This window comes from Schistocerca serialis, chromosome 4 (assembly GCF_023864345.2).
Source record: "Schistocerca serialis cubense isolate TAMUIC-IGC-003099 chromosome 4, iqSchSeri2.2, whole genome shotgun sequence".
Classification (NCBI taxonomy): domain Eukaryota; kingdom Metazoa; phylum Arthropoda; class Insecta; order Orthoptera; family Acrididae; genus Schistocerca; species Schistocerca serialis.
The window spans coordinates 420,461,559-420,474,157 of NC_064641.1; the positions used below are offsets into that span (position 1 = coordinate 420,461,559).

General features: G+C 44.7%; 2 protein-coding genes across 2 annotated transcripts in view; both read right to left on the reverse strand.

Annotated features, from left to right (window-relative positions):
• Positions 1–12,599, reverse strand: part of LOC126475002 (supervillin) — a 579,202-nt gene that overhangs the window by 512,538 nt on the left and 54,065 nt on the right. The gene's annotated exons all lie outside the window — the stretch shown is intronic.
• LOC126474503 (translation initiation factor IF-2-like) overlaps positions 6,501–12,599 on the reverse strand; it is a 476,968-nt gene continuing 470,869 nt past the window's right edge. Inside the window, exon 6 of the mRNA XM_050101973.1 lies at positions 6,501–6,691. Within this exon, the coding sequence (XP_049957930.1) occupies positions 6,501–6,691 (191 nt within the window). The remainder of the gene's footprint in view (positions 6,692–12,599) is intronic.

Sequence of the window (12,599 nt, forward strand, 5' to 3'; positions counted from 1 at the left end):
CATAGAAGCAATTCAGATGCGGGCTGCTAGATTTGTTACTGGTAGGTTTGATCATCAAGCGAGTGTTACGCAAATGCTTCAGGAACTCGGGTGGGAGTCTCAGGAGGAAAGGGGGCGTTCTTTTCGTGAATCGCTGCTGAGGAAATTTAGAGAACCAGCATTTGAAGCTGACTGCAGTACAATTTTACTGCCGCCAACTTATATTTCGCGGAAAGACCGCAAAGATAAGAGAGATTTGGGCTCGTTGGCAGTCATTTTTCCCTCGTTCTGTTTGGGAGTGGAACAGGGAGAGAAGATGCTAGTTGTGGTACGAGGTACCCTCCGCCATGCACCGTATGGTGGATTGCGGAGTATGTATGTAGATGTAGAGCCGTCAACACTGATCACTCAGCTACGAACGCGGAGTGTAGTCAAAGTCGTAATGGAAATCCAAAACCTTCACTTCTTTTTGGGGCCATCGGTCTTGTGACTGGACTGATGTGACCCGCCACGATTTTCTATTCTCTGGCAACCTCCTCATACCACACTTGCTCTAACACCCAGTGTCCTCCGTTGCGTATTGGAGATATTCGAGTGTGGTCCCCTACGATTTGTATTCTATGAAATTCCCTCTAGAAATGCGGAAGCTATTCCCAGATGTATTTACACATTTAATCATCGTATTCATATTTCTAGTTAGTATTTTCCACTTACCTTCATTTTCACGAAGGATTGCGTATAGCTGAAAACACTGAGTGGTCTAACTACGCACTCACATTACGTGCAACATGCAAAGCCGCAACACCCAGCAACTCCAGTGGTCCGGCTCTGGGCTGAGCACGTAGCAGGGAGTGCTTTGCTTCTTTCCCTCTTTCTTGCAGCTGCCGGAACGAAGCCTGGACCGTCACGGCTGCGCTTTCCGCGTTCCGCTTTCTAAGCATCGCGCTTGCGGGAGCCACAGTAAACACTGCTAACGTGACAACAGCCGCGTGTGACGGAACAGCAGTGCGCAGCTTCAGAGTTAACTACTCGTTCGCAACATTTACACAACAGGGTAAAATCAGTCCTCCCCGTCAAAACTTACTCGTAATCACTATTTCCTTGTGTAAATTCTGAATTTTCTAGCCCAGTCAGCCATGCCCGGGAAGAAACCCATGCTACATTTTGCCGTGTACATAGGTAAGGATTTCAATACGGCTTTTCTCAGTCTACGTGTTGTCCAGTGTGGTCTTCATTCTGCTCTCGTGTGTGACGGTAGTCTCTTAACCGGAAAGAGCCCCAGTTGTATTGTTTAGTCTGAATTGCCAAAGGTGATTATATGAGGAAGACGACACTTACAGGAGGTTCACAATTACAACTTACAAACTCCGAGGGCTTGTACTGAGGACTGAGTACGTGTTGCTTTTAATACGAGCTCTGGAGCTCTTACACATATCTCTATCTCTCTTGTCTGAAAGAAAGAGCTCTCTCTTTTACTCGTAGAACATGGGTGATAACGATTGTTATGGGAGAGCTTCATGGAAACTTTTACATTTGTAACCCATTAACTAAAGTGAGAACGATGTCCAAGTATAAAATGGATCGAACTCTCACGGGAAGGAAGGCTACGGTGAGTACAGTGTGATCTGTAAGCCGAGAATTTCCTTTGTCCCTTAGCAGTGGACACTGTACCAGCGCGTACAATTATTACTAGATTCAGAGCTAATTCCTATTTCTTAAAATGTACTTTTCCTATTGAAAGTAATGCCAACTGCGACCCTACTACAAACCAGAAAGTAGTGTGATGGACTGAGAAGGCAGGCAGGAAGAGATGAAAGGACAGAGTGGAGCAATAGAGGATGGACAGATGCGAGGAGGAAAGCGGGGAGATGCAGGAGGCAGATGGAACGTGTGTAGATAGGTAAGAAGGGGAAGAGGGGTAAAGACAATATGGACAGAGGGAAGGGGGAAGAGGATATGGTCAGAGGGAGAGGCTAGGAGGCTATGGGAAGAGGGAGGGGGAGGGGAGAAAGATATGGAGAGAGGAAGGGGTGAGGAAGAGGTAGAGGTAGAGAGAGGGTAGGTGAGAAAGATAACGGCGCCCTTACACATCCTTGGGATACTCAAACAATCACCTGTACATGTGTCGGTTTTATTCCGTTTATATCATTTTCGGCTCCCACCTTAAACATAATTTGTTATGTCCAAGCCTTTCCATGACAGACGCGTAAAGGAAAATGGTGGATCCAACGTGAGAAAATTCATCAGCTAGAGAACAATTGTCAGATAGGAGTTTTTGGTCCCCCTCGTATTCTCAAAATAAACAGTAATTTCAGGTGACTCAACTGGTGGAAGTCTTTCAATTGAACGCCATTTCGCGACTTGCGTGTCTCCGACGTACCCCAGTAACCCTATTGGGGAAAGGGGATGTGCAGTGTGATGTGTAACCTGACCCACGTGCGGTTAGCAGCTAGAGTATTGAAACTGCCATGGGCTACCGCAGACTGTCTGAAGTAAGCATAGGCTACAGTGGCTTCCCTACTAACTTTGGTGTGCGTGTGAGCATTCCTAAGGGAGCAAACTGCATCCGGCGGGAGGGGCCGCGCAGTCAGTGACATCGCGCCGTTACCTGTACAATGGCTGTGTTTCATATCTATTGGGCATTGCATCGTAACGATTGCTTTCTTTGCGTATGTAAACCGTGTCATACTAGATTGCCCTAAAAACTTGACACGGTGAGGCGTCTAGAAACTGACTGAGGATATCTAATGAGCTGGGTAACCTACATAACATTTTTGTTCTACATAGTTATGCTCCTGACTCTTACTTATGAATAAACAGTACTTAAAGCAAAACTGAAGTTGTCAATGTTTAACTGAGGTTTTACTCTAAAATCATTGATTTGTAATGTGAAACAGAGGGACGTTGTAGTAAAAGTACAGAAGACAATACGTGTTTATCATAAAGCATTTAGAAAACCCAACTTCCTTACGAAAAAGAGAAAATAAAAAAAAAATCGCTGTAAATGAAAAATATATCAAACATCGCTTCAATATTTCGTCGAAATTGGAACATGTTTCTGATACTCATAAACACCTTTCGCATTTATTAATAATAACAGGAAACTCTTACCTTTGATCATGAAGATGAACGTTCTATTGAGTACAAAGTAACAATAACAAATATATATAATTTTATTTTTGTGCATGTGAACTGCACTTGTATCAAAAGTAATTTCTTTGGTTACACAAAAAAGCAGAAGTTAAGCTAACGACTAATTTTTATTGGTTACAAAATGTCATTTATGTTCTGCAAGGATATACCGTAAAATACACACTGGACTAACACGGAATGGTGTGCTGTTCTAATTATGTGGAAAACAACGAGCCAGTCAATGAATCAAACAAACGAAAAGAGAAACCGTCGACGCCCATTTTTTTTTTTTTTTGTCCTGCCCATTCTTCCCTACCAATACTAGCGCCAGTCCTACCATTTACTACGTCATGCAAGTAGTGCACCAAAACTACCGAACAACAGTTTCGGTAGAGCGCATCTTTATTACTGGCCTGTCTTCACATTACTGAGAGGTGAAGGCTGAGCTGAAGGCAGACAGAAAAAATTCCGGTTTTCGACAGTGACTGGATCCAGCACCTCTTAGTTTTCAGACGCACGCATTATCACCGCATCAGATCCGAGCATTGTAGCCCTGCACACAACGGAGCAATTGTCGCTAAGACGGCCTGCACGGAATTTGGCTCTAGTGCGTTTAAAATCAATGGTTTCTTTGGACGTGTCGCCGTTGGCCAGGTAACACGACGCCACCAGCGGTTCGGTCGGTACAGCGCCCCTGTTGCCACGCCGTGGGTGAACAGTACCACGTTGTGTCGCGCATTAGATCCATCTGTATTCGTCAGTTGTCGTCGTTAAGAGACATTTTCTGGGGATCGGGTATTGTGAACAATTGTTCTGTGTTGACTTTACGTTAATAACAATGCAGCAGTCTGAAAGCGAGATTAGCAGTGAAAGTGCTGTTGCTGTTGCAAAATATTCCTGAGTTAGACAGTAGTAATGGACAATGGGCCGTACCACTCTCCAATGATGCATTGGAGGAAAGAGGATATTTTTCTCTGGTTACGAAGAAATGTTCCCTCGGATAAAGTTGAACCTATCATGCATGAGGCGGAGTTTATGGAACTTTTAGCGCCGTACAAGGTAAAAACTTCACGCTATCGGGCCTGCAAACTCGTTGACGCAAAAAAAAAGTTTAATCAGGCTTGCTGCGTATCACGCTCATTTAAATGCGACTGAGAATAGGGGACCAGGTGAAGGGTAACGAGACAAAAAAACAACCAGAAGTTTACGCTCAGCGAGGATGAAAGGTTGATAAAAGTAGCCATTGCAAATGTTACACTACAGGACTGGTCTGGAGGTGCCAGCCATATCAAAAAGGTAGTTGAGATGACATGGATTCAGGAAGTACTATGACGAGTTTTGAGTAATATGTAATCTTTTGTTGCCACACTAAAATCTCTTCCTTTTGCAAAAACAAGCAGAGTTCGCAAATATTCATCTCACTAACATTCTAATGCAGTTGAAATTGTGGCAGAATCCTGGAACAGTGTTTACTGAACCAGCAACTGAGGGCAAGGCAGGTCACTAGTTAATGAAAAATCACATTCTCTGAATGAAAGTATAAGTTCGTCATTTACATTGTTTCTCGAGATTGACGACAGATAGCGGTATCCTTCAACGTTTAAAGAGTAACTCACAAGGAGAGGATGCCTACTCGTCATCGCCGGATTCTTCCAAATTCATGGTACATGTAGGGCGTGGTGAGACAAGAAAGTGCACCAAGTGGGAACGCCAGATGGCCAAGCGTTTAGGAAATAAAAGGAATTCTGATACGGATCTATCACCATGTGGACCTTCTGAATTGTCCCTGTGACAGTGCGCTTATGAAGTGTTTGGCCCAGCGGTAAGAGATCGGATTCGCATTGAAAAGTTCGACTCTGCCCGGTGGTAAATATTTTTGTGCTCCTTGGAAGTGCGTGTACACTACTGACATCACAATTAACCAGAACATCATGTAGGTTATTTTATTAATTTATACAAGCACAAAAAGTATAGGTATAGGATGAAACGCGGGACTGCAAACATTTAAAAAGGGATTGTAGTTAGCGCGTCCACGGGAACATCGTGTAAGTAAATCGATACTTCCATTCTATTGCAATTGATCAATTACATGTACTGGGGTGGTAATATTCATCACAGAAACAGGGGAATCAATAATTTTGACCACATCTTGCGCACGTTATAAACGCCGCCTTTTGGCAGCGACATGTTTTTTTATGTCTCCATAGAAAAACAAACTTGTTTGACATTCTGAAAATAGTTTCTTTCATCGCACAAACCAGCAGCGAACCACGCGTAACGCAACATGTCGCTGAATACGTGCAAGGGTAGCTGGTGTTGCATAATGGAATGTAGTTTAATGCAAGCTCCTCGGAAGTGATGTCTTCTTCTTTCTAGATGACGTAAGTGCAGTTTTGACATATTTAATTAGATTTTTTACCTGACGATAAAAATATACATCGCAGGGTGGCAATAGTGGCGTACATTTGGGGGGAATTACTTTGATACTGCACGTTGGCAATTCGTTTTCATCTTGGACAGTTCGTCGTATATTTGTGGATTTGTTTGTCCTTCCCACGAGTCAGTCAACAGAAGAAATTTCACGTAGGGGTTCATTACAATATTTTTGTTTTTATTTTTTATTTTTGGTACAAATCTGTTGTCAGTTTACCGGATTTTGAAGAAGGAGCACTAAAGTATTTGCTACTTGGCATAGTCGAACCCGCGACCTTTTCAGTACGAATCCATCTCTTACCGCTGTGCCAAACAGTGCTCGCTGAACACCTCGTCACAGGGACAATTGATAAGGTGCACATGGTGATAGATCCGTGTCAAAATTCCGTTTATTTCCTAAACGGCCATCTGAAGTTCCCACTTGGGGCACTTTCTCACCACGCCCTACATGCACCACGAATTTGGACGAATTCGGCGATGACGAGTACGCGTCCTTTCCATGTCAGTATGTTGTGTACATTTCACGTGACATAACACGCATCAAACGCAAATTCATAGTCACCCCCATTTTTCACTGCAAACTTTAAGAATTTCTTGCAGTAGTTCGCCTAATACAATATAATATAAATAATATAATACAACATGAATATTAACAAAATGATAAGCGGTTCACCATGAAGATGACGAATTGTAAGATGTGAGAGAATCACAATGTATTATTGAACAGTTTCTTTAAAATCGTTCGAGAAAGACTGCAGAATGAACGGCTTGCGCGACATGCTGTTGGTGCAGACTCGCTGGCGCGGTCAGCACACGCTGATAGCTACGTTTCCCAAACACTCGCACTGTACTGAAATGACAAAAGTCGCAACCAGCTTTGGACGCAGTGTTGCGTGAGGTGAGCGCGCCGCCTTGTGCAGACAGCCCGCTGCCTCCACGTGCCAGACACGCGCTGTCTACCGCCGGCAGCGCATCGATCGCGCAGCCCATTCAGCTCGGCTGGCTCCACAGGCCGCCGCGGTGGGGGCGGCCGCAGCTCGCCACTTGGCAGGCAGCTGCGGCACGGGGACGCGCTTCCGCAGCACCGCGGGGAATACGTCAGCGACGGCACGCGCTTTACACGTTGGCGGCACGATTGCATTTATTTCTTGTTTACGAAGCCACAGGAGTCATTGTTTTGAGTCAGTAGTCATTTGGTTGTGGGTGAAAGCAAACAATGGTCCCGAAAATCCTTGCTCTCGCCATTTGCAATTCGATATTTTTGAGCAAAAGGATCTACAGCTGCTCAGATTCGCGAAGAGCCGTGTCTAGTTTGTAGGCCTACAGCAATGAGTGAAAAAAAGGTTCGACAATTGCGCGCATACTTTAAAAATGCCACAAAAATTTGCGTGATGGAAGAAAGTATACCGAAACTGGTCAGTGGCACGCTTTTTTCTAGTAGTAGGAATAATCCACTGAATTACAAGCCCATATCATTAACGTCGATATGCAGCAGGTGTCTGGAACATATATTGTGTTCGAACATTATGAATTACCTCGAAGAAAACGGTCAATGACACACAGTCAACATGGATTTAGAAAACATCGTTCTTGTGAAACACAACTAGCTCTTTACTCACGTGAAGTGCTGAGTGCTACTGACAACGGATTTCAAATTGATTCCGTATTTCTAGAAGGCTTTTGACAATGTACCACACAAGCGGCTTGTAGTGAAAATCCGTCATTATGAAATATCTTCGCAGTTATGGAACTGGATTCGTGATTTCCTGTCAGGGAGTTCCGTACTAACTGATGGAAAGTCATCGAGTAAAACGTAAGTGATTTCTGGCGTTCCACAAGGTAGTGTTATAGGCCCTTTCTTGTTCATTATCTATACAAACGTTTTGGGAGACAATCTGAGCAGCCGTCTTAGGTTATCTGCAAATGATGCTGTCGTTTATCGACTAGTAAAGTCATCAGAAGATAAAAACAAATTGCATAACGATTTAGAAAAGGTATCTGTATACTGCAAAAATTGGTAATTGACCCTAAATAACGGAAAGTGTGAGGCCATCCGCAAGAGTGCTAAGACGAATCCGTTAAATTTCGATTACACGGTAAATCAGTCAAATCTAAAGGCCATAAACTCTGCTAAATACCTAAGAATTACAATTACAAAAATCTTAAATTGGAAGGAACACATAGAAATTGTTGTGGGAAAACCTAACCAAAGCCTGCATTTTGTAGGCAGGACACATAGAAAATGTAACAGATCTATTAAAGAGACTACCTACACCAAGCTTGTCCGTCCTTAGCCGTATGGGATCCTTACTAGAGAGGATTGACGGAGTACATAGAGAAAGTTCAAAGAAGAGCAGCACGTTCTGTATTATCGCCTAATAGGGGAGAGAGAGTGTGTCACTGAAATGGTACAGGATTTGGGATAGACATCGTTAAAACAAAGGCGTTTCTCGTTGCGGCGGTATATTCTCACGAAATTTCAGTCACCAACTTTCTCCTTCGACTGCGAAAATATTTTGTTGACGCCGACCTACATAGGGAGAAAAGATCAGCGTAATAAAATAAATGAAATCATAGCTCCCAAGGAAAGGTATAGGTGTTTGTTTATTCCGCGCGCTGTGCGAGATTGGAATAATAGAGAATTATTGTGGAGGTGGTTGGATGAACCCTCTGCGAGCCACTTAAATGTACACTCCTGGAAATGGAAAAAAGAACACATTGACACCGGTGTGTCAGACCCACCATACTTGCTCCGGACACTGCGAGAGGGCTGTACAAGCAATGATCACACGCACGGCACAGCGGACACACCAGGAACCGCGGTGTTGGCCGTCGAATGGCGCTAGCTGCGCAGCATTTGTGCACCGCCGCCGTCAGTAGAGTTGGGCAACACGATTCTTTTACCCGATTCGATTCCTACGATTCAATCACACACTGCGAATCGATTCCTACGATTCGTTCACGATTCTCTCACGATTCATTCTAGTCTGCATCTATTGTTTTATTTCAGTATGCCAGGAAAGAGGAGTCGATTTTTGCGAAAGGTGGTTCAAAATTGCTTCCTTTGTTCACACGCATCCTCCACTTGACTGCCATCTGGCTGTCGTTATCATTCGGAACGACTCGGCATGATTCGGAAGTTGCCTTCGAAGCATAGCGTACTAAGAATCGATGAATCGTTGGAACTTGGAATCGTCACGACTCGGAAACACGCAATCGCTCTTACGATTCTTTTGAACGACGATTCGTCCGTATCACGAATCGATTCTTACGATTCTTTATTTAGAGTCGTTCAAATGAACGACTCATTCACGAATCGCCACAACTCTAGCCGTCAGTGTCAGCCAGTTTGCCGTGGCATACGGAGCTCCATCGCAGTCTTTAACACTGGTAGCATGCCGCGACAGCGTGGACGTGAACCGTATGTGCAGTTGACGGACTTTGAGCGAGGGCGTATAGTGGGCATGCGGGAGGCCGGGTGGACGTACCGCCGAATTGCTCAACACGTGGGGCGTGAGGTCTCCACAGTACATCGATGTTGTCGCCAGTGGTCGGCGGAAGGTGCACGTGCCCGTCGACCTGGGACCGGACTGCAGCGACGCACGGATGCACGCCAAGACCGTAGGATCCTACGCAGTGCCGTAGGGGACCGCACCGCCACTTCCCAGCAAATTAGGGACACTGTTGCTCCTGGGGTATCGGCGAGGACCATTCGCAACCGTCTCCATGAAGCTGGGCTACGGTCCCGCACACCGTTAGGCCGTCTTCCGCTCACGCCCCAACATCGTGCAGCCCGCCTCCAGTGGTGTCGCGACAGGCGTGAATGGAGGGACGAATGGAGACGTGTCGTCTTCAGCGATGAGAGTCGCTTCTGCCTTGGTGCCAATGATGGTCGTATGCGTGTTTGGCGCCGTGCAGGTGAGCGCCACAATCAGGACTGCATACGACCGAGGCACACAGGGCCAACACCAGGCATCATGGTGTGGGGAGCGATCTCCTACACTGGCCGTACACCACTGGTGATCGTCGAGGGGACACTGAATAGTGCACGGTACATCCAAACCGTCATCGAACCCATCGAAATACCATTCCTAGACCGACAAGGGAACTTGCTGTTCCAACAGGACAATGCACGTCCGCATGTATCCCGTGCCACCCAACGTGCTCTAGAAGGTGTAAGTCAACTACCCTGGCCAGCAAGATCTCCGGATCTGTCCCCCATTGAGCATGTTTGGGACTGGATGAAGCGTCGTTTCACGCGGTCTGCACGTCCAGCACGAACGCTGGTCCAACTGAGGCGCCAGGTGGAAATGGCATGGCAAGCCGTTCCACAGGACTACATCCAGCATCTCTACGATCGTCTCCATGGGAGAATAGCAGCTGCATTGCTGCGAAAGGTGGATATACACTGTACTAGTGCCGACATTGTGCATGCTCTGTTGCCTGTGTCTATGTGCCTGTGGTTCTGTCAGTGTGATCATGTGATGTATCTGACCCCAGGAATGTGTCAATAAAGTTTCCCCTTCCTGGGACAATGAATTCACGGTGTTCTTATTTCAATTTCCAGGAGTGTGTTTTGCAGATTATCCATGTAGATGTGGATGTAGTATACGACACGAGATGTATAAATAAATCACCACCTAATCCAGTAACAATTTTCGCATAACATTAATATTTGATTTTCGTTTCCGTTCACGCATACATTAAAATACAAAAAAAAAAAGGTTCAAATGGCTCTGAGCACTATGGCACTTAACACCTGAGGTCATCAGTCCCCTAGAACTTAGAACTATTTAAACCTAACTAACCTAAGGACATCACACACATCCATGCCCGAGGCAGGATTCGAACCTGCGACCGTACAGGTCGCGCAGTTCCAGACTGAAGCGCCTAGAACTGCTCGGCCATAATGGCCGGCCATTAAAATACAATTACTTTACGTATGAATGTAACACTACGTAATGGAGAGTTGATTTGGATAGATGACTGTAATACTAAAAATTTGTTACTCATATTTTGTAGCCTCTAATACATCAGTAACATTAATTATGTTTCTCTACTACTGTCACCAATATTTAGGGCATTAATTTTGAAGTTAAAAATCTAAAAACAAAATTGTGGATGTGCAACACTCAACGATCACGCAAAGGAGAAAAGAACAGCGATCGATTGCGAAATCCGTCGTTTTATTACAGCATATATAGATCTTCAGCGCCTATAACAACAGGTGACATTAGTCCAAAGAGTCTCAGATAAACAATAGATTGCTGTTATTTTCCCCATTGTTTGTATTCAATATTCGCTGCGCAGATGGCGATCAAATGGATTCCAGTTTGACTCAACGATGTATTATCTGACTGTGAAATAGCCTCTTTGTATAGTTACGTTTATCGTTGATTTTTTTTTTTATTTTCACAGGAGACAGCAACTTGTGAGCCAAGTTTTGCAGTAAAGTGGTGGTGTGTTAAGGCGGGTATATTGGACACTACAATTTGTGTTATTACAGGCTCGTGTATACTGTCGGCTGTTCTTAAAATGAAATTATTAACAGTGCTGAAAAGTATATGAAAAAGTCTTGAAAGAACTTATCCCAAATTTTATTGCATAACACAACTCTCGATTTTATTAAAGCACGTACTATCACGGCACGAGACATACTGTGCAAACAAGATACATCAAATAAACTACGAAGAAGACAAAAAGTAGCAAACAACGAGACTTTTTGCACACGAAAACGTTAATTAACTACTATTTTTGTTCTCAAGGTACTGATAATTAATCCAGCAAATCACGCCACTGTTTCTGTGTGGTTTGGTGAATATTGTTAAATATTTTTAAAGCTGTTGCGAAAGACAACGCTAGAAACTTGGTGCGAGGCCTAGTATCCAGACAGATGAAATCGTGCAACAGGTGCGACCTGATCAAAGAACAGTGCGCTGACTCACGAATTTCCTCATTTTGGACGCACTATTATTTACCTAACTGTTGTGGAAAGCTCGGACATAGTAAATTACGTTCAAGGCGGTTAGCGAAAATTCTTACCGACCAACAAAGAATGTGAAACTGGAGAGCTTGTTTGCACCACTATCGACAAGACTTAGGTGATTTGTGTTTCCACGCTGTTACGGATGATCAGACGTGGATATCCTACCGCAACAAAGATACAGCCGGCCGCGGTGGCCGAGCGGTTCTAGGCGCTTCAGTCCGGAACCTTGCGACTACTACGGTCGCAGGTTCGAATCCTGCCTCGGGCATGGATGTGTGTGTGATGTCCTTAGGTTAGTTAGGTTTAAGTAGTTCTAAGTTCTAGGGGACTGATGACCTCAGATGTTTAGTCCCATAGTGCTCAGAACCATTTTGAACCAAAGATACAAATCAATAGTCAGTTTCGCAAAAAAAACGAAAAATCAAGCAAACTCCTTAGACTAGTCACATTTTACTTTGCATATTGCATAGCAAATTACATATCAATATACAATGAGGTGAAAACCGCGTGGATTACCTCTTAATATCGTGTCGGACCTCCTTTAGCCCGGCATAGTGCAGCCAGCTCGCTACGGTATGGACGCAAGTCGTTGGAAGTCCCCTGCAGAAAAGTTGAGTCATGCTGTCTCTACAGCTGCACATAACTGCGAAAGTGTTGCAGGTCGGGCGATCTGGGTGGCCACACCATTCGCTCGAATTGTCCAGAATGTTCTTCAAACCAATAAAGAACAAATGTCGCTCGGTGACATAGCGCATTGTCATTCACAAAAATTTCATCGTCGTTGAATGACATGAAGTCCATGAATGGCTGCAGATGGTCTCCAAGTAGCCGAACATAACCATTTCCGGTCAATGATCGACTCAGTTGGACCCGACCAGCAGTCCATTCAATGTAAAAACAGCCCACACTATTATGGAGTATCACCAGCTTGCACAGTCTCAATTAGAATTTGGAATCATCTGACCAGGTCAGAGCCTAGGAGAGGCGCTGCAAGCGATGTAGTGCTGTTAGCAAACACACTGGCGTCGGCGTCTGCCGCCATGGCCCATTAACGCCTAACTTCACCGCA